Raw genomic sequence first — 24371 nt, 5'->3', positions numbered from 1 at the left:
ATTTAGAAGATACTGTTGCACAAATAACATGCTGATTTAGGCCTACACCATTACTGGTATCAGGCTGTTTAGCTAGCTACATTTGCTCTGACTCAGTACATTTATTTGAAGCAAGGTAAGGCATGCCTCATTATTTGAAGTAATGTAAAATGTTTTTTTTTGCGTGACCCTGGACAACACCCTGTCGTTCTCCGCTAACATCAAGGCGGTGACCCGATCCTGTAGGTTCATGCTCTACAACATTCGGAGAGTACGACCCTGCCTTACACAGGAAGCGGCACAGGTCCTAATCCAGGCACTTGTCATCTCCCGTCTGGATTACTGCAACTCGCTGTTGGCTGGGCTCCCTGCCTGTGCCATTAAACCCCTACAACTCATCCAGAATGCCGCAGCCCGTCTGGTGTTCAACCTTCCCAAGTTCACTCACGTCACCCCCCTCCTCCGCACACTCCACTGGCTTCCAGTTGAAGCTCGCATCTGTTACAAGACGATGGTGCTTGCCTATGGAGCTGTGAGGGAAACGGCACCTCCGTACCTTCAGGCTCTGATCAGTCCCTACACCCAAACGAGGGCATTGCGTTCATCCACCTCTGGCCTGCTGGCTCCCCTTCCTCTGCGGAAGCATAGTTCCCGCTCAGCCCAGTCAAAACTGTTCGCTGCTCTGCCACCCCAATGGTGGAACAAGCTCCCTCACGACGCCAGGACAGCGGAGTCACTCGCCACCTTTCGGAGACATTTGAAACCCCACCTCTTTAAGGAATACCTGGGATAGGATAAAGTAATCCTTCTACCCCTCCCTTACCCCAACCCCCCCCCCCCCCCCCCAAACAAAAATAAAATAAACACATTGTAAAGTGGTTATCCCACTGGCTATAAGGTGAATGCACCAATTTGTAAGTCGCTCTGGATAAGAGCGTCCGCTAAATGACGTAAATGTAAATGTATGTATTACCTAGCCAGCTAACTAGCATTAGCGGCTAACACGACTTAGCCAAATACAAACTAGCTGTTTGCAGATGTAAGAAACACAAACTAATAGTGTAATTATAGAACGCTTGTGGATTTATATTAAGAAGTAAAGTGGAAACAGCATCGTAGTCATCAACATTGTTGCATGTGCTGCATTGACCATGCAGACTGAACGCAAGTGTCTCCTGGTTGAGCAACAACACTTTCCTGTTTCAGCGTGACAATGCCCCCGTGCATAAAACGAGGTCCATACAGAAATGGTTTGACGAGATCGGTGTGGAAGAACTTGACTGGCCTGCACAGAACCCTGACCTCAACCCCATCGAACACCTTTGGGATGAATTGGAACACCGACTGCGGGCCAGGCCTAATCGCCCAACATCAGTGCCCGACCTCACTAATGCTCTTGTGGCTGAATGGAAGCAAGTCCCCGCAGCAATGTTCCAACATCTAGTGGAAAGCCTTCCCAGAAGAGTGGATGCTTTTATAGCAAGCAAAGGGGGGACTAACTCCATATTAATGCCCATGATTTTGGAATGAGATGTTCGATGAGCAGGTGTCCACATACTTTTGGTCATGTAGTGTACCAATCAATAGATGAGAACCTCTAGTAGCCATTTATCAACTCATATCTCTGTGAGAAAATGTTTACGGCAGACAGCCAATATGAAGAAGATGACAACTCTTTTTTGACTGGATAATTTTAACGATTTTAAGATGATAGTAAATTAAGCACACTCAGTTTTTTACAACATGACATCTATTTCTTACTACTTTAACCATGGAGAGAGTTTAAAAATGATCCAAAAACAATTTAACCGGGCGGTCTAGACTAGAGTTTCCATGGTGACTGTGCAGCAGGCTAAACGTTTGACGTCTCTACCTAGATTCAAATAAAGGTCATATCTATCAAATTACTATAGGTGGAATAAGGTGTTTTTGGCTAGGGCCAAAATGAGCCTCTAGGGTCAAAATGACCCCATTCGGTAGTTTGAGGGTTACAATTTCTCATGAAACCACACAAATCCTTAATGTTAGGCAAACAAAATATGCTATTGCTCATGGGTGTGGGTAAGTGTTTCTGATTCTGTCTAATGAGGTCTTTTCTGAACAATATTTCTGTCCATTTAAGGGACCCAATTTGGCTCAGGAGCACCCCAGATGCAAAAGTGAGAGACATTTGTCTATTTTCATAATTCTCTGTGAGTTAAGTTTCATATCATTGTATGAAAACCAGTGTTTACTTAATTTTCTTAAATAATAGTGAATTTCATTCTTCCAAAATCTAGTCTAGAATTCCTGTTTGTAATAGAATCAAGCAATACACAGAGGGGCTATTTGAATGTACTTTATTCTTTATTCTGCTCATGTTACATGGAGAATAGAGATAAACTAAAGCACTACAATCAGGAGATTTTCAGAAAGGTCCATCCGAGAGCTTCACTCTTCATCATGTCCTTTCTGTGACAGAAGATGGATGCAGGTTAAAATGTAATAAACCACTGTAAACACTAAAAACATTCTTACAATATTCTGTGCATTGTCAACTATATACAGTGGGGGAAAAAAGTATTTAGTCAGCCACCAATTGTGCAAGTTCTCCCACTTAAAAAGATGAGAGAGGCCTGTAATTTTCATCATAGGTACACGTCAACTATGACAGACAAAATGAGAAAAAAAATCCAGAAAATCACATTATAGGATTTTTAATGAATTTATTTGCAAATTATAGTGAAAAATAAATATTTGGTCAATAACTAAAGTTTCTCAATACTTTGTTATATACCCTTTGTTGGCAATAACACAGGTCAAACGTTTTCTGTAAGTCTTCACAAGGTTTTCACACACTGTTGCTGGTATTTTGGCCCATTCCTCCATGCAGATCTCCTCTAGAGCAGTGATGTTTTGGGGCTGTCGCTGGGCAACAGGGACTTTCAACTCCCTCCAAAGATTTTCTATGAGATCTGGAGACTGGCTAGGCCACTCCAGGTCCTTGAAATGCTTCTTACGAAGCCACTCCTTCGTTGCCCGGGCGGTGTGTTTGGGATCATTGTCATGCTGAAAGACCCAGCCACGTTTCATCTTCAATGCCCTTGCTGATGGAAGGAGGTTTTCACTCAAAATCTCACGATACATGGCCCCATTCATTCTTTCCTTTACACGGATCAGTCGTCCTGGTCCCTTTGCAGAAAAACAGCCCCAAAGCATGATGTTTCCACCCACATGCTTCACAGTAGGTATGGTGTTCTTTGGATGCAACTCAGCATTCTTTGTCCTCCAAACACGACGAGTTGAGTTTTTACTTTGGTTTCATCTGACCATATGACATTCTCCCAATCCTCTTCTGGATCATCCAAATGCACTCTAGCAAACTTCAGACGGGCCTGGACATGTACTGGCTTAAGCAGGGGGACACGTCTGCCACTGCAGGATTTGAGTCCCTGGCGGCGTAGTGTGTTACTGATGGTAGGCTTTGTTACTTTGGTCCCAGCTCTCTGCAGGTCATTCACTAGGTCCCCCCGTGTGGTTCTGGGATTTTTGCTCACCGTTCTTGTGATCATTTTGACCCCACGGGGTGAGATCTTGCATGGAGCCCCAGATCGAGGGAGATTATCAGTGGTCTTGTATGTCTTCCATTTCCTAATAATTGCTCCCACAGTTGATTTCTTCAAACCAAGCTGCTTACCTATTGCAGATTCAGTCTTCCCAGCCTGGTGCAGTTCTACAATTTTGTTTCTGGTGTCCTTTGACAGCTCTTTGGTCTTGGCCATAGTGGAGTTTGGAGTACATTTAGTAACGAGTACATTTATGTCATTTAGCAGACGCTCTTATCCAGAGCGACTTACAGTTAGTGCATACATTATTCTTTTTTATTTTCATACTGGCCCCCCATGGGAATCGAACCCACAACCCTGGCGTTGCAAACACCATGCTCTACCAACTGAGCTACCTCCCTGCCGGCCATTCCCTCCCCTACCCTGGACGACGCTGGGCCAATTGTGCGCCGCCCCATTGGTCTCCCGGTTGCGGCCGGCTACAGCAGAGCCTGGATTCGGACCAGGATCTCTAGTGGCACAGCTAGCACTGCGATGCAGTGCCTTAGACCACTGCGCCACTCGGGAGGTTGTGGACAGGTGTCTTTTATACTGATAACAAGTTCAAACAGGTGCCATTAATACAGGTAACGAGTGGAGGACAGAGGAGCCTCTTAAAGAAGAAGTTACAGGTCTGTGAGAGCCAGAAATCTTGCTTGTTTGTAGGTGACCAAATACTTATTTTCCACCATAATTTGCAAATAAATTCATTAAAAATCCTACAATGTGATTTTCTGGATTTTCTTTCTCTCAATTTGTCTGTCATAGTTGACGTGTACCTATGATGAAAATTACAGGCCTCTCTCATCTTTTTAAGTGGGAGAACTTGCACAATTGGTGGCTGACTAAATACTTTTTCCCCCCACTGTATTAAACTATGGGTCTCCTTGTTTGAGTGTATAGAATACACTATAAATATCATGAATTACACCAACTGTGTCTACTAGTAAATGATAGATTTCACTAAATATTTAAACAAGCAACAATGTCCAGTATTTATTACAATAAATCAAAATGTGTTGCATGCCATCACATTGTAAGAGACCACTGAAACATATACAGTGCATTCGGAAAATATTCAGACCCTTTGACCTTTTCCACATTCTGTTACGTTACAACCTTATTCTAAAATGTATTTTTTTCCCTCATCAATCTACACACGATAACCCATAATGGCAAAGCGAAAACAGGTTTTTAGAAATTTTTGGAAATGTATGAAAAATAAAAAACAGAAATACCTTATTTACATAAGTATTCAGACCCTTTAGTATGAGACTCAAAATTGAGCTCAGGTGCATCCTGTTTCCATTGATCATCCTTGATTGGAGCCTTCCTGTGGTAAATTCAATTGATTGGACATGATTTGGAAAGGCACACCTGTCTATATAAGGTCCCACAGTTAGCAGTGCATGTCAGAGCAAAAACCAAGCCATGAGGTCGAAGGAATTGTCCGTAGAGCTCCGAGACAGGATTGTGTCGAGGCACAGACCTGGGGAAGGGTTCACTTTCCAACAGGACAACGACCCTAAGCACACAGCCAAGACAACGCAGGAGTGGCTTCGGGACAAGTCTCTGCATGTCCTTGAGTGGCCCAGCCAGAGCCCGGACTTGAACCCAATCTAACATCTCTGGAGAGACCTGAAAATAGCTGTGCAGCGACGCTCCCCATCCAACCTGACAGAGCTTGAGAGGATCTGCAGATAAGAATGGGGGAAACTGCTCAAATACAGGTGTGCCAAGCTTGTAGCGTCATACCCAAGAAGACTTGAGGCTGTAATTGCTGCCAAAGGTGCTTCAACAAAGTACTGAGTAAAGGGTCTGAATACTTAAATAAATGTGATATTTCAGTTGTTTATTTTTGTAAATAAATGTGCTAAAATTTCTAAAAACCTGTTTTTGTTTTGTCATTATGGGGTATTTTGTGTAGATTGATGAGGGGGAAAAAACAATTTAATCAATTTTAGAATAAGGCTGTAACGTAACAAAATGTGGTAAAAGTCAAGCGGTCTGAATACTTTCCGAATGCACTGTATATCATGCTTCTGAACCAAAATGTTTAAACCCATGACAGGGAACAATATTTCAATGTATAGTTACAGTTGAAGTCGGAAGTTTACATACACCTTAGCCAAATACATTAAAACTCAGTTTTTCACAATTCCTGACATTTAATCCTAGTAAAACATCCCTGTTTCCCAGTGGGTCAGAAGTTTACATACACTCAATTAGTATTTGGTAGCATTGCCTTTTAATTGTTTAACTTGGGTCAAACATTTCGGGTAGCCTTCCACAAGCTTCCCACAATAAGTTTGGTGAATTTTGGCCCATTACTCCTGACAGAGCTGGTGTAATTGAGTCAGGTTTGTAGGCCTCCTTGCTCGCACACGCTTTTTCAGTTCTGCCCACAAATGTTCTATAGGATTGAGGTCAGGGCTTTGTGATGGCCACTCCAATCCCTTGACTTTGTTGTCCTTAAGCCATTTTGCCACAACTTTGGAGTATGCTTGGGGTCATTGTCCATTTGGAAGACCCATTTGTGACCAAGCTTTAACTTCCTGACTGATGTCTTGAGATGTTGATTCAATATATCCACATAATTTTTCTTCCTCATGATGCCATCTATTTTGTGAAGTGCACCAGTCCCTCCTGCAGCAAAGCACCCACACAGCATGATGCTGCCACCCCCGTGCTTCACGTTTGGGATGGTGTTCTTTGGCTTGCAAGCAATCCCCTTTTTCCTCCAAACATAACGATGGTCATTATGGCCAAACAGTTCTATTTTTGTTTCATCAGACCAGAGGACATTTCTCCAAAAAGTACGATCTTTGTCCCCATGTGCAGTTGCAAACCGTAGTCTGGCTTTTTTATGGCGGTTTTGGAGCAGTGGCTTCTTCCTTGCTGAGCGGCCTTTCAGGTTATGTTGATATAGGACTTGTTTTACTGTAGATACTTTTGTACCTGTTTCCTCCAGCATCTTCACAAGGTCCTTTGCTGTTGTTCTGGGATTGATTTGCACTTTTCGCACCAAAGTACGTTCATCTCTAGGAGACAGAACGCGTCTCCTTCCTGAGTGGTATGACGGCTGCATGGTCCCATGGTGTTTATACTTGCGTACTATTGTTTGTACAGATGATCGTGGTACCTTCAGGCATGAACCAGACTTGTGGAGGTCTACAATTTTTTTTCTGAGGTCTTGGCTGATTTCTTTAGATTTTCCCATGATGTCAAGCAAAGAGGCACTGAGTTTGAAGGTAGGCCTTGAAATACATCCACAGGTACACCTCCAATTGACTCAAATGATGTCAATTAGCCTATCAGAAGCTTCTAAAGCCATGACATCATTTTCTGGAATTTTCCAAGCTGTTTAAAAGGCACAGTCAACTTCTGACCCACTGGAATTGTGATACAGTGAATTATAAGTGAAATAATCTGTCTGTAAACAATTGTTGGAAAAATTACTTGTGTCATGCAAAAAGTAGATGTCCTAACCGACTTGCCAAAACTATAGTTTGTTAACAAGAAATTTGTGGAGTGGTTGAAAAACGAGTGTTAATGACTCCAACCTAAGTGTATGTAAACTTCCGACTTCAACTGTATATGAATGATAGTATGGTTATTGGACATCATGGGTCATTTGCAACGAGCATTGGTCAAGCGTACACAAGGTAATGTATCGTTAAACCATCAATACAGCTGCAGAAGGTAACCCATACAAACGACTGGAAGTATGGAGGTAGTTTTGTGGGCCAAAAAATATGGGGTTAAACATGTGAAAAATGATTATGATTTATTTTTTTACTCTCTTTACCATTTATTAATGTGTTATTCAATGCGTTTCTATGGGCTGTAGCAGTAAAGGATAAACTCAATATTTTATCAAATTATTTATTTTTTTATTTTTGGGGGATACCTAAAGGGGTCCTAACATTCAAAATCAAATAGCTAAATAATTGATGGTATAACCATCTTAATTTTTTTTTTAGATTTTGTTGTTCTTGATGTTACTTATTTCGGGTGGGAGTAGTGAACACAGGCAATGGCCATTTCCGCAGTCTAGTATCAAGCTGGCTTGGTGGCGTAACAACATCATATCAGCTGGTCTGCTAGTTTATTTTGGTGTTCTTTTCGTTGCAACCATGGTTATTTTGTTTTGAGGAAACCAGCGCTAACACAGTGGTACCTGAGAAGTTCAGCTTGTTCGTTGCAATCAACCCTTTATACTTACAAAGCAATTGAGGTTGGGTCTGTCATCATACATGACATAAGGGAGTTTGCAAATTATAACCAATGTAATTATGTTAATTGAAAGAACTGACCTGGGAACCGGCATCACAACTCTATACCTCACTCCTCATCCTTTCCTTTCTGTGACAGAGAAGATAGATGAATTATGAGAACATTTTAATTTTACTGTGTACTGTAAAACATTTTATGCTGCCATATATTGTGTACTCTGGTTGAAATAAAAAAATGGGGAACTTATACCGGTATGTATAGTTACTTGGTAACAATGTAATAAATTATGCATTTATTACTTATTTTCTTAAGGAATCAATGGGTGAATATCGGAAATTGAAATTACTATTAAACAGTGTCCCAGACACCAGGTTGAGGCTTTTGCCATGGGAATCTGCAAAATTATAACCATTACAACTTTGTACATTGACAGCAAATTCACTGACCTTGGAACCGGCATCACGACTCTTGGCTCTCATCTTGTTGACCTGAGACTCAGCAATATCAGCCCTCTCTTCTGCCTCATCCAGTTCATGCTGAATCTTACGGAACTTGCCCAAATTGGCATTGGCTTGTTCCTCCTGTGAAAAATGTTAAATGTGATTAAATTTTCCAGCAAACACAACAATTCGATAATTACAGATGCACCAGTTGGATGATGGAAGGTTTTCTACTTACGGCCTCCTCTGAAGTTCTCTTGTAGGATTTGACCTTCAGCTGCAGTTTGTCCACCAGGTCCTGCAGACGGCTCAAATTCTTACGATCTTCCTCAGTCTGCACCCAAAAATAATGGAAAAAATAGAGTCATACTGAATACAGTATACATTTTACATTTCATTCTGAACATGTTAATAGTGCACTTTCAACTTAAAGTTTATGATGTACCTGGTAGGTGAGCTCTTTAATGCGTCTCTCATATTTACGGACTCCTTTCACAGAATCACTGCTCCTCCTTTGCTCCATTTCCACTTCAGTCTCTAGCTCTCTCACCTAAAAATACATGATCGATGTTAACACACCATTTCCAATTATTTTGTTAGTTACCACTACTTTCAATATTGAAGGTAGAAATATGACTAGAAATATGAAATGTGACTTGAATTAATAGAAGAGAATGTAGCTTAGACACATACTCTGGCCTCCAGCTTCTGGATCTGCTTCTTGCCACCCTTCATGGCGATTTGTTCAGCTTCATCCAGGCGGTGCTGCAGGTCCTTGATGGTCTGCTCCATGTTCTTTTTCATGCGCTCCAGGTGAGAACTGGTGTCCTGCTCCTTCTTCAGCTCCTCTGCCATCATGGCAGCATCAGTAATGGCCTTCTTGGCCTTTTCCTCAGCATTCCTGCACTCCTGCACAGCCTCCTCCACTTCATTCTGAAGCTGGGATGTGTCCCCCTCCAGCTTCTTCTTCTGGCTCAGTAGGCTGGTGTTCTACACATATATATGCAACGTTATTTGTATATTACCTATACATACTTCAAGTAGCAGACATTTAAGGAGAACCCTAATTGTTATCTATTATTGTCTTACCTGTGAGTGCAGCAGCTGAACTCTCTCACTAACATCCAGCAGTTCCTGCTCAGCCAGTTTGCGGCCTCTCTCAGTCTGCTCCACCAGGGCTCTCAGCTCATCCAGTTCAGCCTGAATCAGGTTGTTGCGTCTCTCCACAATGGCAATGTTCTCCTTCAAGTCATCACTGACACGAAGAGCATCATCCAGCTGCAGTTGAGAATCCTATAGAGAATTTATGATTTTATTATATTTATTTTATTGTTACACAGTGTGGCATTTTTTGAAGGCAAAAGCAATGTTTTTAATTCAATGGTGTGGAAATATTACCTTCAGATGGGAATGGAGACCCTTAAGTTGCTTCTGGGCCTCGGATGCCTGCCTGTTGGCCTGGCTGAGCTGGATCTCCATCTCATTGAGATCTCCCTCCATCTTCTTCTTCAGCCTGAGAGCTTCATTCCTGCTGCGAGTCTCTGACTCCAGGGAGCTTTGCAGGGTATCCACAACTCTCTGCTGGTTCCTCTTATTCATCTCCATTTCCTCATCCTTCTCCACCAGTTTCCGTTCAATGTCAGCTTTCACCTGATTAAACTCCAGCTGAGCTCTCATGATCTTGCCCTCCTCATGCTCCAGGGAGCCCTATGAGAACACAGCCACCCATAGTTTGTAAAATCTTAAAACTAAAATTTCACCACCAGTAAATATATTAAAGTCTCACCTCAGCTTCCTCTAGAGCAGATTGTATCTCAGCCTTCTCCTGCTCCAGCTGTTTACGGATCTTCTCCAGTTCATGGATGCTCTTTCCTCCCTCACCAAGCTGCTCAGTCAGGTCAGAAATTTCCTCTGTGGAAAGACATAATTGTACATCAAAATCTTTTTGTGATAACTGATCTCTATAACATATCAATCTTTAATTGACTAAGTTATATAGGCCATTAATTCTTATGCTCTAACCTTGGAGGTTCTTGTTCTCCCTCTTCATGGTCTCCAGATGATCCAGAGACTCCTCATAAGAGTTCTTGAGTTTGAAGAGCTCAGTGCTAAGAGATCTGGCCTCTTTCTGGGAGCTCTCCAACTCAGTCTGAGACTCCTCAAACTTCTGCTTCCACTCAGCCAGGACCTGGAAGTCATGTATTGTAGGTAGTTGGAATACAGTGTATGATTAAGATAAGATATACTTTATTGTCCATTAACTTACAGAGAACCGAAATGTGTCTTTATGCTCACAACCCAACCCCCCGTGACACACAGGGGCTGGAAGCAATGGGTCAGCTGCAGTGCAGCGCCCTTGGAGCAATTATTGGGTGTTAAGTAACTTGCTCAAGGGAACAACAGCAGGCGGTGGTACTGTAGGATGTAGGACAATGCCAGCAACACTCTGGTTGCTGGCTAACTCCGCACCAGGTTTTCCCATCTGAGGGTGTTGGCCCACATCTCTAACCACTAGGCTCCCTGCCACCCCTATCATGTACTATAATTAAGGCTAATATTATTTTTTTCTTACCTTGTCAAAGTTCCTTTGCTTCTTGTCCAGAGAGGCAGCAGCTGCATTGGATCTCTCCACATCCACCATGAGATCTTCAATCTCATTCTGGAGTCTGTGTTTAGTCTTCTCCAGGGATGAGCATTTAGCATTTACAGCTTCCACAGCTTCCTCTGCATCCTGCAGACGCTGAGCCAGCTTCTTCCTAGATTGACATAGATGAGAAACACATTTCAGAACGTCTTTTCTGGCTGATATATAATATAATGGTTGATTAACAGTTAATCAATGTATTATTTATTCATCATGTACTTTTGTGTATCGCTCATTCACCCAATATTCAACAGCCTGAAAAGTAAGAGAAAGTAAGAAAACATCCTTACTTTGCATCCTCAAGCTCCTCAGTCTTCTGGATGGCATCAGTTTCATACTTGGTTCTCCACTGAGCCACCTCAGCATTAGCCTTGGACATGCCACGCTGCAGCTCAGCCTTGGCCTCCTGCTCCTCCTCATACTGCTCCCTCAGCAGATCTGAGTCATGGCGAGCAGACTGCACTGCATGGGCAAGTGCATTCTTTGCCTGGTAATGACATTAAAAAATATATAAATGTGACTTGTTTCAGGAAACTAGGTGTATGTCGCGCGTCACTACTTCACAGGACAGGCATTTTAACCTAAAAAGGTTTTTGTGTTTTTATCAAAATGTGTTTTTTGACAGAAATGCCTTCTGGAACATGTGAACTTTCATGTGCCTTAATAACAAACTTGTATGCCATCTGTAAATGCGAGTAAAGTTGTTAAATTACGAGCCTTGTTGATTTAGCCACGGAAAAAGACCGGAACCTTCCCGCTAGCCATGATTGGCTGAGATAATGGATGTGCACGACATGTCGAGAGATGAGTTTGGATTGGTCTGCCATGTAGCATGCTTCTGTCTATAACAAAAGGCTGTTCAGTATGTGTAGGTAATCATTTCTAACACTGCTTTTTTTTAAAGATATCACTAATAACTGCAAAAGTGTTGCTAATGCTCTTGACTTTCTGGAGGACCAAGTTTTGAAATCAGTGTAATGCCCGGTGGAAGCAGAGTATGATAGCTAAGGAGATGGAGAAATGTCTGGCATTTGATTGCAAATATGCGGATGGAGTCGAAAAGAGAACACCCAGATGGCTGTTGTATAAAACACCTGTCTGGATTACATCTTCAAACTAAGCGCTGCCATGGCATCCGTGACAGAGAGGGAGAAGCGTTCATCCATGTATACGGGTAAGATAATCTAGCAAGCTACATTTTCAGATATTAGACATTTCTAATTTTGTCAGAAAGTTGTTGTCATTGGAAGTTAAAGTGTACTGTTAACTTGCTAGCTAACGTTAGCTGGCTGGCTCGCTAGCTAACGTTACATGTATGAATTGTGTCGTAATATTATTCGTATGTCAGAGCCATTTTTATTGGTAGTTATAGCCTAATGTTGGCTAGCTAGCTAACATTGAATCTAGTTGGTTAGCTACCTGCAGATTCATTCCAGGGTGGTAACGTTATGAGTTGGGATTATGGTTAATTGTTTAGCTAGCTAGCTACATGTCTAAACAAAAGACTCCACTATGCAAGGTACCATTTCGCTGTACCGTTTACACCTTCCGTATCCCGTGCATGTGACGAAGAAATTTTGATTTTATTTGATATAGTGTGTGTTTAGCAGAGACCGTAATGTGAAGAACAACATGACCTGCAAGTCAAATTAGGATACAACGTTAGGCCAACGAGACAGTGTCCAAGTTCTAAAATTCTCTTGTAGAATGCCCTGCTTTTAAAGTTTTATTTCGTCACACTCACAACCGTAAGCTATTTTCTGTAATTAGCTTGCCATTAACTTGTAAATAGTGATCTTGTTGTGGGTTTATTTTCAATAATGAATAAAATTAGCTAAAGTTAAGACGATGTTAGCTATATGATGTGGTCATTATTTGAACTGGCTAGCCAGCTAACTTAACATGAGCTACCTAGCTAACAAGCTAGAAACTAACCAAAACATTGTTTAGAAAGTTGCTTTTAGTTGCCTAGTTTGCTCATGTTTAAACAGATGGGTTTATTGGTGTTAAAATACACCAGTTATGCTATTGTGGACCACCAGGCTGCTGATGTCATGCATGTGAATCCTTAAAGAGATGGGTGGGGTTAAGGCTTAAGAGGGTGTGAACGATTCTGAATGGGTGTAGACAAAGAAGCGCTCTCCAGTACGTGTACCAAAACATTCAAGGGCCATTTCCTCACAGGTTTTCAACTTTCAAAATATAATTACTTTCCCATTGTTCCTCAACTGTAGTGTATGATACGCCATTTTCTAGCTCTGAGTCTCTACTTTTATCCAATGTAGACAACACAATTTCAAATTTTGCTACATAAACCCGAATCGAGCCGGTTGGTCACAAATGTAGTTAGATAAGGAACACGGCATTATTTGTCTAAATACCTTGACTTCCTCCTCCAGTTGTCTCTTGAGGTCTTCAATCTGCTGAACATTGGACTGCTTACCTCTGGTCAGTTGGGATACCAGAGAGTCCTTCTCCTCCAACTGTCTGGCAAGTTCACCTGTTTTCATGCAATTCAAATTATTTTAAATTATATTACTTAATCTGGTTATTTATTGTGGCTGTTCATGTGAATGTCCAGATTGTTTTTAAAATACCATTCTCAGTTTGAAGCTTTGCTTTCTGCATGGTGAAATCATTGATGGATCGCTGTCCTTCCTCAGCTTTCGTCCTGTATTCACTCATCTGGTCCTCTAGAGTGTGGCACATTTTCTCCAAGTTTGTCTAAAAACAGATTTGTTTTTGAATGACAGAACAGCGTCACTAGATTGCATCTTTAAAAAGCATGTATAGAAAACATTTTATTTCGATTTACCAATGATACCACATACTTTGGACTTGACAATCTGCTCCATGTTGGAGACCACATCATCCAGCTCCAGCCTGAGCTCACTCTTCTCTTTCTCCAGCTTCTGCTTCACTCTCTGAAGGTTGTCAATCTGTTCTCCCAGGTCAGCTACACTGTCAGCATTTTTCTTCCTCAGAGTTGCAGCTGTAGCCTCATGCTGCAGAGTAGCTTCTTCAAGGTCTCTGCGCACTTTCTGGAACTCAGCCTCCCTCTTCTTGTTCATCTCAATCTGGGCAGCAGTAGCACCACCAGCCTCCTCCAACCTCTCACTGATCTCTTCTAGTTCTCTGGCCAAGTCTGCCCTCTGTTTCTCCACCTTGGCACGGGCAGCTCTCTCAGCCTCCAGCTCTTCTTCTAATTCCTCAATGCGGGCCTGAAATGGTAGGAATTCAATTTATCTAGTTCAAATGTAACTTTAATAAATACAATGTTTTAACAATTGTTTTGAATTACCTGCAGCTCCTTCAGTTTTTTCTGAAGCTGGGCACCCAAGGCCTGCTCATCTTCAATCTTGCTGTTGAGTTGGCTCATCTCAAAGTCCTTCCTGTTGAGAAGAATATGCATTTTTAGTGTTTTCTATTGAATAATACTTTGTAAGCACATTTTGATCTGTGATCTTACTTCTTCATTCTCTCCTTCAGCTGCTGCTTGTCATTCTCCAGGTCCATTAGGCTCTCCTGGGTCAACTTCAAGTCACCCTCCAGCTTTCTCTTGGCTCGCTCAAGGTCCATTCTCACCTTCTTCTCTTGCTCCAGAGATCCTTCAAGCTGATAAAATATATATTAAACAATATTCGGAGTAACCAATTCACTGTAGCCTGTTTTTAGGATATTACTAATTTTGTTGTACTTTTTATGAATTCCTATTTCATACTCACGTCATCAACTTGCTGTTCCAGTTTGGCTTTGGCTTTGGTCAGCGTGTTGACTTTGTCCTCCTCACTTTGCAAGTCATCCAGCGTTTGCTGATGAGCCTCCTGCAGAGCCTTCTTCTCCTTGGTCAGCTTGGCAATGATTTCGTCCAGAGCTGCCATCTCCTCAGTAAGGTTTTTAACCTAAGGAAACAGAACAGTGTCATTACACTTTTATCCAAACAATTTAATTGTAGTTTTAACATCACAAGAAATAATCATTTATTTTACCTTGTTCTCTGTGGCATGCTTTTCCTTCTCCACTTTAGCCAGAGTGAGCTCTAGATCATCAATGTCCTTCTTGAGTTCTGAGCACTCATCCTCCAGCTTCCTCTTCTTTGCAGTTAGCTCTGAATTCATCTCCTCCTCATCCTCCAGTCTTTCTGTCAGCTCTTTGGCTTTGGCCTCTAGCTGGATTTTGCTCTTGATCAGACCCTCACATCTCTCTTCAGCATCAACAATAGTGTCTTCTTGCTATCAATGAGTCAATATATTGTAAGTATATAAAATTATCCCATGCTTAGACGTTTGTTTGGTGGCAAGATATTTGGACACTACAAATGACCGACAAATGCTCTCCTGATTGTATGTATCTATTTAGCAAATCATGTCTCTTTTCTCTCTGTTTTTCCATTTCTCTTGTTAGCTCTTAGCTAAAAGATAACTAGAAAGGCAATTTTGACCAAAGATGTGACTGCAAAATAACTGTAGTGCAGTTAAAGTTACTCACAGTTTGGACAGCGAGCTGCAGGTCATTCTTCTCTTGGAGAAGGGACACCATCTTTTCTTCCAGCTCCTTTTTACGAGCTTCAGATTTAGCATAAGCCTCTTTAAGCTTCAGGAATTCTTCCTTCATGTTGGCCATTTCCTTCTCAGTCTCTGCTGACTTCAACAGAGGTTTGATCTTGAAGTACATCTTCATCCAGGGCCAATTCTTGACACCCATGAAGGCACGAATGTTCCATTGGATCACAAGCAAGGCATCCCTGTGAAATTTTAATAAAATATAGTTAAATACAACCTTTCCTCACCCCTAACATATTGTCTGCAAAAGTTTAAGCTATTCTCATTCCTACCTGCGGTCAACAATTTTCTGGAACTCAATTCTGGCAAGTAGACCACGTGATCTGGCCTGGATGCCAGTGATGATAAGAGCGAGACGATCGTCTCTCATCTCCTCAAGTAGACCCAGGAGACCAGCCTTGAAGAACACCTAAAGATACACAAAGGACATAATGTGGTGCTTAGATGTTCTTGTATTTGGTAGGATTGTATCTTTCTGCCAAATGACCATAAATAACTTGAATGTGGTATCCCCCAGTTTCCCAAAACTTTCTTGCCTCTAGGAAAATGGCACAAATTGACAACAAGGTGGCCCTGTATTGAACAACTGATTTTACAACTTCCGACCCAGCATGTTGACCAAGAGTTGCTAGATTTGGCAAGGTCTTTAAAAACATGTACAGGAAGTCTATCTCAAAAAGTATGGCCACTATGCTTTTAATTGCTCACTGTATATCTGGATCTACTACATTATGGTGCTATAGCAAGTATCTATTTTTATTTCTTGACTTTACCCATTTGCCCTAGAGACAGATGAAATGAGATAAGCATGATCAGTGGTACATCAGCAGTTATTTCAAAAGGCATTGCTCAGGTTGGCCGGCTGGTGATGTATTGTTAATGTACTGCTTGGACCCTGTAATTGCTGCTACTTTTCCATCCTGGAATTTATGCTGCGTTCATAACCAAGTGGTAGGTCGCAATTTACCATTTGAATTCATTCACATGCTTTGAACTCATTGAGAAACGCCGATTGGCTAATGGCCATAAACTAAAAGTACAGCTATCATTGCTTGTAAACAAATTATAGTGTTCAAAAACCATATTTATAGATTGCTTTTTATGAATAATATTTTGTCCGATAATGCTGTTATCAAGGTAATTTCCTTAGTAAGGGACGTCAGAGGTCAGCATGTGGGAGAAGTGGGATTTCAGGATGATAGACGAGTTTCCCACTAGTAATTACCAGTTGAAGGGGAGTTCAAGTGGATTATTTGGTAAATGTGGTAAATTCCTACTTGCTACTTGGTTACGAACGCACCATTAGATAATTTACCTTAGTGTGTCCTAATCTGTACTGGGTGTGGTCAATGTCCAAAGTGCCCAGCAATTTTTCTGATGCCTTCATGTTGTCCATGAACTGACCCTCAGGGATAGCATTTGGATTGAGGATGCGGTATCTGAATTTAAATCAGAAAGCAATTATCTTCAAAAATGGAAGACTTGAATAAGTAAACAGTTGAATTTATTTTGGAAAAGAAATGAATAATTATTTTTACCTTTGTTTGAAGTCAGCATACAGGATCCTGTTGGGGAAGCCCTTTCTGCAGATCCTGATGCCTTCCAGCACACCATTGCAGCGCAGCTGGTGCATGACCAGAGGATTCTCCATGGCCCCAGGAGTCTTGGTCTCGTTGGGGATGATGCAACGCACAAAGTGGGGGTGAGTAGACCTCAAGTTGGTCATGAGTTTACCCAAGTTCTCCTGTGAGTATGACAAATGTTGAATTTTCCATCAGTGAATGAGTCTCCAAATACCTCTCGAGTCACAACGGCATTTAATACTAACATACCAATACACAACATACTGGTATTTTAAATTTAGTGCAAATATAATACATTTGTTAATTATCTTCCATGTGAAAACATCAGAAATATATTGATTTAAGCTCAGATTTACCCTGTGCAATGCAGACACAGTCTGGAAGGAAGAGCCTTTCTTCTTTTTTCCTCCAGCCGCTTTTTCTTCAGGTGCTGTATGATAATGAAATAACAATTCAAATATACGATTATTACTACTATCATGTAGATCAGGGGTCTCCTACACGTCGATAGCAAGCTACCAGTCGCTCGCAGCCAATCTATGAGTTGCTTGCCAAACAATTCTGAAAGTATATGCAATTTTCAAATTCCACTGCAAACTGTCATAAACAAATCTCACAAGTAGGCCTATCAGACACCGCAAGCTCCCAGCTACTACCAAAATCAATGGAACATTATCCCACCCCTGGTTAGCCACTATTGGCTTAAAAAGCCAAACCTGACACAATATCTGCCAATTAATTTCCAGCAATATTACCTGTCTGTTTGTGTGGTGCGTGTGTTTGTTTGTCATTCCATGTGTAGCCAGTTGATGATTACTGTATTGTGCGTTGACAGAAATACTTTCCCCAAAACCTTCTCAATTAAACATTAACTGCAAAGTAGGCTTACCTGGCAGAAGTATACAGTGTCATGATTAAGTATATAATTTGTATCTATTATTTGCAAACTTTGCTATGAAATGAGCAGCAGCATTGCTAGACCGGCACATTACACTGTACATTCTTCACATGCTAGATGCGCAATTAAAGGGGCCAGATGCGCAATTAAAGGGGAATTAAACTCAAAAATAAAAAATGGTCATCTGATGTGATATAAGCATTGACATCGACTCAGAACATCCCATTTCGTTGTTTCTCTATGAACATTTTTAATTTTGAGAGTAAAAAAAGTACAAAATCTAAAACCAGGAAAAATAAAACTGAGAAAACAATTTCAGAAAATATAAAACATAATTAGGGATAAAAACTGATTTTATAGGGCCCCCCTTATAGTTGTTTTATGAACCATTATTTTACCAGGTATATTGACAGGAAACATAGTGCACTACTTTATCTTATACACTAAGGACTCGAGGAAGAGTTGCAGGGGAGAGGAGAAGAGTGCCTATTTGAAAGCTAGAAAAAAATGATTAGCTCAAAACATGTTTCATTTTTAAAAAGTAGCTCTCATAGTAGAAAAGGTTGGAGAGACTCCTGATATAGATTGTTATGTATTTTAGTGGTTTGTAGTGTTTGCAGATAGAAACATATAGTACCTCCTTCTGCACCAGCATAGTTTGCAAAGAGGTTGGCCAGGAACTTAAGACTTGACTTCTGGAACAGTCCGACCACAGTCTCATTCAGCGGATCCTTGTTCTTCACCAGCCAGTTACCAATGTTGTAGTCAACAATGCCAGCGTAGTGAACCATGGAGAAATGGGCCTCTGGTTTACCCTTAACAATCCTAGGCTTCTGGAAGCATGCATTTTTGCCCAGATGGTTTTCATACAGCTTAGCTTTGAATGTAGCATCACTGGCCTTGGGGAACATGCACTCCTCTTCAAGGATGGACATGATACCCATGGGCTAGTGGAAGGAATATATTAAAATAAATTAATGCTAAGGGAAAAGCATTGTGAATAAATAAAATAATAATTTGTCATTGAAGCACATTTATAAAGATTGCCCTTGTAATGTTTGAAATCTCAAAGAATACTCTGTACACATCATATAAACTACTGCACAACTGAAGACACCAACCCTTTCAATGAGGTCAATGCAGGCAGCCAAGTCCATGCCAAAGTCAATGAACTCCCAGACGATGCCCTCTTTCTTATACTCTTCCTGCTCCAGCACAAACATGTGGTGGTTGAAGAACTGCTGCAGCTTCTCATTAGTGAAGTTGATGCACAGCTGCTCAAAGGTGTTGAACTGGAAGGGAAGTTCAGTTACTTTATTTTGTCAGCTGTAATGTTCTAGATGACATGTTATAAAATTTACATCAAACACTCACATCAAAGATCTCAAAGCCAGCAATGTCCAGCACACCAATGTAGTGCTGACGAGCGTTCTTAGTGTCCAATGTAAGGTTGATTCTTATCACCATCCAGAGGAACATGTTCTCGTAAATTTTCTTTGCCAGTGCACCAATAGAGTAGTACACCTACAAAATATTAAGAAAATAAAATACCAAAACATAGCCTCAACATAAACACATAGGGACAGTTTCCTAGAAACAGATTAGGCCTAGTCCTGGACTAAAAAGCATGCTCAATGGGGAATGACAGGTATGAACATCTTAGCAACTTTATAGACAAGTTTTATGCTTAATATAATTTTTTTAAAATTGGAGACTCACCTGGTTGACATTCTGACCTTTGGTGACCCACTCATTTCCAACTTTGACCCTTGGGTTACACAAGCCCTTGACCATGTCAGCAGAGTTCAGGCCCATCAGATATGCAGCTTTGTCAAGATCTAGAAAGGCCACGTTTTATGATTGAAAGAGGCAATCTAACAGATTTTTCAGATACTACTTTATAATGAAGTGAGAGGTTTTAAATCCTCAGCACTCACCCTCAGTGCCATCTGCCTCTGCTTGCTCCTCCCGCTGCTTATTCTTGAACTTCATGTTGCCGTAGTGCATGATGGCACCAGTCAGCTTATAAATGCCATTCTTCTCCTCTTGGGAGAAGCCCAGCACATCAAAGGCATCCTAGTTCCAAAAAGGCCATTGTTTTGTATTGGAGAAAGAGTTGGATACAAGTGGAAAATTATCATATGTACAGTATGTACATATTTTACTCACATCAGTAGCCATTAGCTCATCTGCATCATTAATGGAAGTTACAGCAATCTCTCCTTGGGAGATGAAGGCATAGTCATAGGGATTGCTAGTGATGAGTAGCATCTCTGAAAAGAATTGAACAGCACACTTTAATCTGTGTTCGTGCTGTGGTATAGGTCATAACATAATCTACTCAGTATTAGGGTTGGGGTCAATTAGAAAATTGGCATTGTGTTATATTATAAGTAGACAGGAAGGCAAATTAGTCAGAGGTGATTGTTTTGTGTGCATTGAATTTCAATGTTGTGTGCTTAAATGGCATTTAAATAATTGCACATTTCTGATGGACAAAGGAAATGTTCCAACATAAATCACGCTATATTGTGTTGTGAGTTTTACGTTGGGGGATGGGGGTAGCACACTGCCTGGGCTGGTTACATCATAAGAATTTAATTGATTTCATCAGAAATCTTTAGTTTAATCCAGAATTGATCTCAACCCTACTCAGTTTGATGATTCAATACTCACCCAGCAGTTCTGGTTTCTGTTGGGACAGGATCTGGTAGAAGATGTGATAGTCTCTCTCAGCCTTGAGCTGGAAAGTTACACGTGACTTCTCCAGAAGATCTGATCAGTATGGAAAGTGCTTTTGGTATTAATGTGTTTCCTGTCAAAGAGATCTGTTCAAACCTGGGCAAATTGAGTATTGTACTCACAAGTCTCAATGTCAGCAGACGAAAGCTTCCCAGTGACTCCAAAATGAATTCGGATGAATTTACCCTGGAAGTTATTGTCAAAGCAGAAATTAATAATCACATTAGATCTGGGTTCAAGTAGTATTTGTTTTCTTTTTTGAAGACCTTAGTAGGTGCGCATGATTGAGCTTGCATGGTGTAATGGAACTGATGGAATAGTCCTAAAAGTTTTAATTCCACCTATCTGGTTCTCAATCAGACACTGAAAATATTTTAAAGAAAACAAATACTATTTAAACCCAGCTCTGTTGCACACATACAGTCCCAAAAGGGAAGATTAGTTGATGGACACGAGGAAGATTAGCTGACGTCATGACATCAACTAATTGTATCCTAATAAATTTCAACCACAGAATATAACAGATAAGATTAACATGTCTGATGAGATTTAAATGATATTTGACTGCAAACAAAGACCAAACGTACAAATCGGGAGGAGTTGTCATTCCTGATGGTCTTGGCATTACCAAAAGCCTCCAGGGCAGGATTGGCCTGGATGATTTGATCCTCCAGGGTCCCCTACAAACCAACAACCATACAGTGTTAAAATGCTGCAATAAAGATCTGTAGTCAACATATGCTTATCCAGCCATGAAGAATGTTTAATTTAGGAGAAATAATGATGCAGTGATGCTTTTAGGACTTTTTTCCCACAGCAGTTGCAGAAACGTTTTTATTTTGGTGATTGTTAGTTCTCAAAGATTATCTTATTAAGAAATATATTGGTCCATTATATTTTCAACATACTTATATCTGGTTTTAATTTATCCCAAAATTATTATAATTATTTTATTTTTTAATAGTGGCGGCCACAATTCAGCACCGCTGCTAAATGCATATTGGGAAACGCTGAATGATGAACATTTGCGTTCTATTTTACCTTTTTTTCTTCTGATGCACTTTTCTTTCCACTAACAGCAGCAATACTGGCGAAGTACTGGATGACTCTCTTGGTGTTAACAGTCTTTCCAGCACCGGATTCTCCACTGGGATTTAAAAATACAAATGTTGATGTCTCAGAATTTCTCTTAACTTTAAATAGCCTCAAATCGATATAAACTTTGGTTGATGTACTTACGTGATAAGGACAGACTGATTTTCCCTGTCTGTTGAAAGAGAAGTATCAGTAAAAGTGTCATAAAAAAAAAATGTATGTCACTGTAGACTAGTGCTGAGAGATTAGTGCTTTTTGAGGTCAGTTCGGTTTAGGTTCAATTATTACATTTGTATTTTATTTGTAAACATTAAATGCATTATGAAATAATACATAAAAATAATTCTAGGTTTTTAATGGAAATTCCAAAGCCAAATAATGAAAATTAACTTGCAAAAACATTGAAAGTATTCCATGTCAGGTCCACATTGGGTAGACATCGATAGAAAAATAGAAACTTGCTATAAAACATAATAAAATATTTCAGTTGTGTAAATGACTTAGTTATTATTTAATGAATTTATTAAATTAAATAAAAATAAAAAAGTCATAATCTCATCTCTGCTCAGGCAGTAGCAGCCAACCAGCCAGACAAAGTTCTCTCTGCTCCCAGTACTGTACTGTCTTTAGTCATCCTATTTAGCTAGGATACCCTGCCTAAGCATGGTGAGAGCTGTCTGACGTACCGGTAATAATACTTTCACAAACGGTCTCTATCCCCCGCTATTATCATTGTGTTGTTTACATTCCTCTCTCATGCGGTCTATGCGGTCTGTGTGTATCTAACCTAACGTAACAGGCGCAATGGATTAAGGTCATTGTAGTTAATTACCATGTTTCTGCGCTGAAGTAGGTTGAATATTTGCTTAATGAAAACTACAACTTCCTGCAGTCCAGCGTCCCACTCTCTCATTTTGATTTGATTTCTCTAGAGAAACGGCGCGTTGGGCTCACGAAAAAACAGAACTAAATGGAATTCAAGTAACGATGGTCAATTAGTTGTTTAATAACCCCCCCCCCAAAAAAAAAAAAAAAAATCAGCACTAATGTAGATGACAAGTTATATTTTACCTGACAACATGTACTGGTAGGCATTGTCAGAGATGGAGAAGATGTGAGGTGGAGCTTCACTCCTCTTCTTGCCTCTGTAAGCATTTACAACCGACTGATCGTACACTGGCAGCCACTTGTATGGGTTGACAGTGACACAGAACAGCCCTGAGTAGGTCTGTGAAAGACGAGAATGACGCAAATTTAGTTTCATTCATTGAATGAATGATTGATTTAATGGAGATTTCAGCAGACTGGTCATTACTTACGTAGATCATCCAGGCTGCGTAACGCTCTTTGAGGTTAAACAGCACAGCGGGCTCGTGCAGGAAGGTGAACATCGCCATGTCCTCAATTTTATCAAACTTTGGCGGGTTCTGGGGGTGGACGTCGTCCTCCTTCACAGTAACAGTCTGAAAGAAGAGCAAATGAAATAGTTTTTTTTACATTTTCAATGTGCAGAAGTATTCCATTTGAGACAAATCTTAATTTGAGATTAAACACAGTGTAACATTTTCACAAATCAACCATTTATATGTAATGCCTGATTTGCATGAAAGTTAAAGATCTCAAGTTAAGATTCTGCTCTTTGTTGTCTCTTCTTAGAAGGATTTTAATAGTAAACATTAAAGCGCATAACTCAATTCAGTTTGTAACTAATTGTTAATAAATCGTAGAGTTATCCTAATAGAAAAAAGTATTATCTTATGATTTTCCAGATCATATATTTTCAGAAATGTTTTTCACCAAAATATTTACCTTTCCAAACTCCGTATCAGCAGTGACTTTAGCCCCATCTCTGCTAGTGATTGTGGCCTTGACGTACTCAACCTCAGGGTCAGGCACATAGCACTCTCTCTTTATGTCAAAGGGTCTAGTCTGGCATTCCATGCGCTCCTTGTCTGACTTACGCAGAAAGGAAGCTGCAGCGCCAAACTCTGCCATCAAACTGTCCCCCATTCTTAAACCTGTAAAAGCAGGAACAGAGCATTGAATACATACATATGTACATATTACATACATTACAATGAATACATACATATGTACATATTACATACATTACAAGGATTGAGTTAATGCAGCCCCAAACTCTACCATCAACGCATCCCCCATTCTTAAATCTGTGCAGGTATGTATCTATTATTATTAGGTTGAATTTGCTAAACTTCCCGATTTACATGTGGCTGTCCTCTCACTGTTGCCGTGGTTTGTTGTATACTAGGATTCTCATGACAAACATTTCTCAAACTTAAGAAAGAACAACTATTTAGATGTTCATACTTTACAGTATTTTTTACAATATCAACCATATTTTGATAGTTTTACATTTTATTCTGTTAATGACAAAGGGAACCATGCATATTGTGGTAATAATCTTATATCAGTGTAAAGCATTAATATTAAATAACATTAAATACATCAACAACTTTAGGGCTCCTGGGCTGTATTAGTGTTCTCCATGGAACCAGTTTTGGAATGCATAATGTAAATAAAAAATGTGGTCCCAAACATTTTCCACTAAAGACCTAAGTTAATTGGAGAATGGTATACTAGTATC

The 24371-nt window shown here is 40.4% G+C and overlaps 1 protein-coding gene across 4 annotated transcripts; it reads right to left on the bottom strand.

Moving 5' to 3' along the window:
* Window positions 1–2409: 2409 nt before the first annotated feature.
* Window positions 2410–23773, bottom strand: LOC311102051 (myosin-7-like; the record flags this gene model as incomplete). Of its 4 annotated transcripts, none has more annotated exons than XM_084143266.1 (37): window positions 2410–2430; window positions 8246–8380; window positions 8478–8573; window positions 8685–8789; window positions 8933–9229; window positions 9329–9532; window positions 9638–9946; window positions 10026–10150; window positions 10262–10427; window positions 10812–10995; window positions 11174–11370; window positions 13265–13383; window positions 13481–13607; window positions 13715–14104; window positions 14185–14275; window positions 14353–14498; window positions 14609–14785; window positions 14873–15115; window positions 15372–15627; window positions 15718–15854; window positions 16761–16884; window positions 16984–17189; window positions 17385–17458; window positions 18555–18873; window positions 19048–19218; window positions 19301–19450; window positions 19646–19764; window positions 19864–20002; window positions 20096–20199; window positions 20603–20701; window positions 20791–20854; window positions 21256–21348; window positions 21710–21815; window positions 21908–21935; window positions 22835–22991; window positions 23083–23226; window positions 23573–23773. In XM_084143266.1, 37 exons carry the CDS (start codon window positions 23771–23773, stop codon window positions 2410–2412), a joined length of 5823 nt encoding a protein of 1940 aa, XP_083999392.1. The 4 variants fall into 4 exon arrangements, with proteins under 4 accessions (XP_083999392.1, XP_083999393.1, XP_083999395.1 ...); XM_084143267.1 differs by having other exon boundaries at window positions 18564–18873; XM_084143269.1 differs by having other exon boundaries at window positions 17385–17449; window positions 18564–18873.
* Between the last annotated feature and the right edge of the window lie 598 nt (window positions 23774–24371).

This window comes from Coregonus lavaretus (assembly GCF_964263955.1).
Source record: "Coregonus lavaretus genome assembly, chromosome: 2".
Taxonomy (NCBI): Eukaryota; Metazoa; Chordata; class Actinopteri; order Salmoniformes; family Salmonidae; genus Coregonus; species Coregonus lavaretus.
Note: the sequence above shows the minus strand (reverse complement) of the source record. Positions and strands in the feature narration are given on the sequence as shown.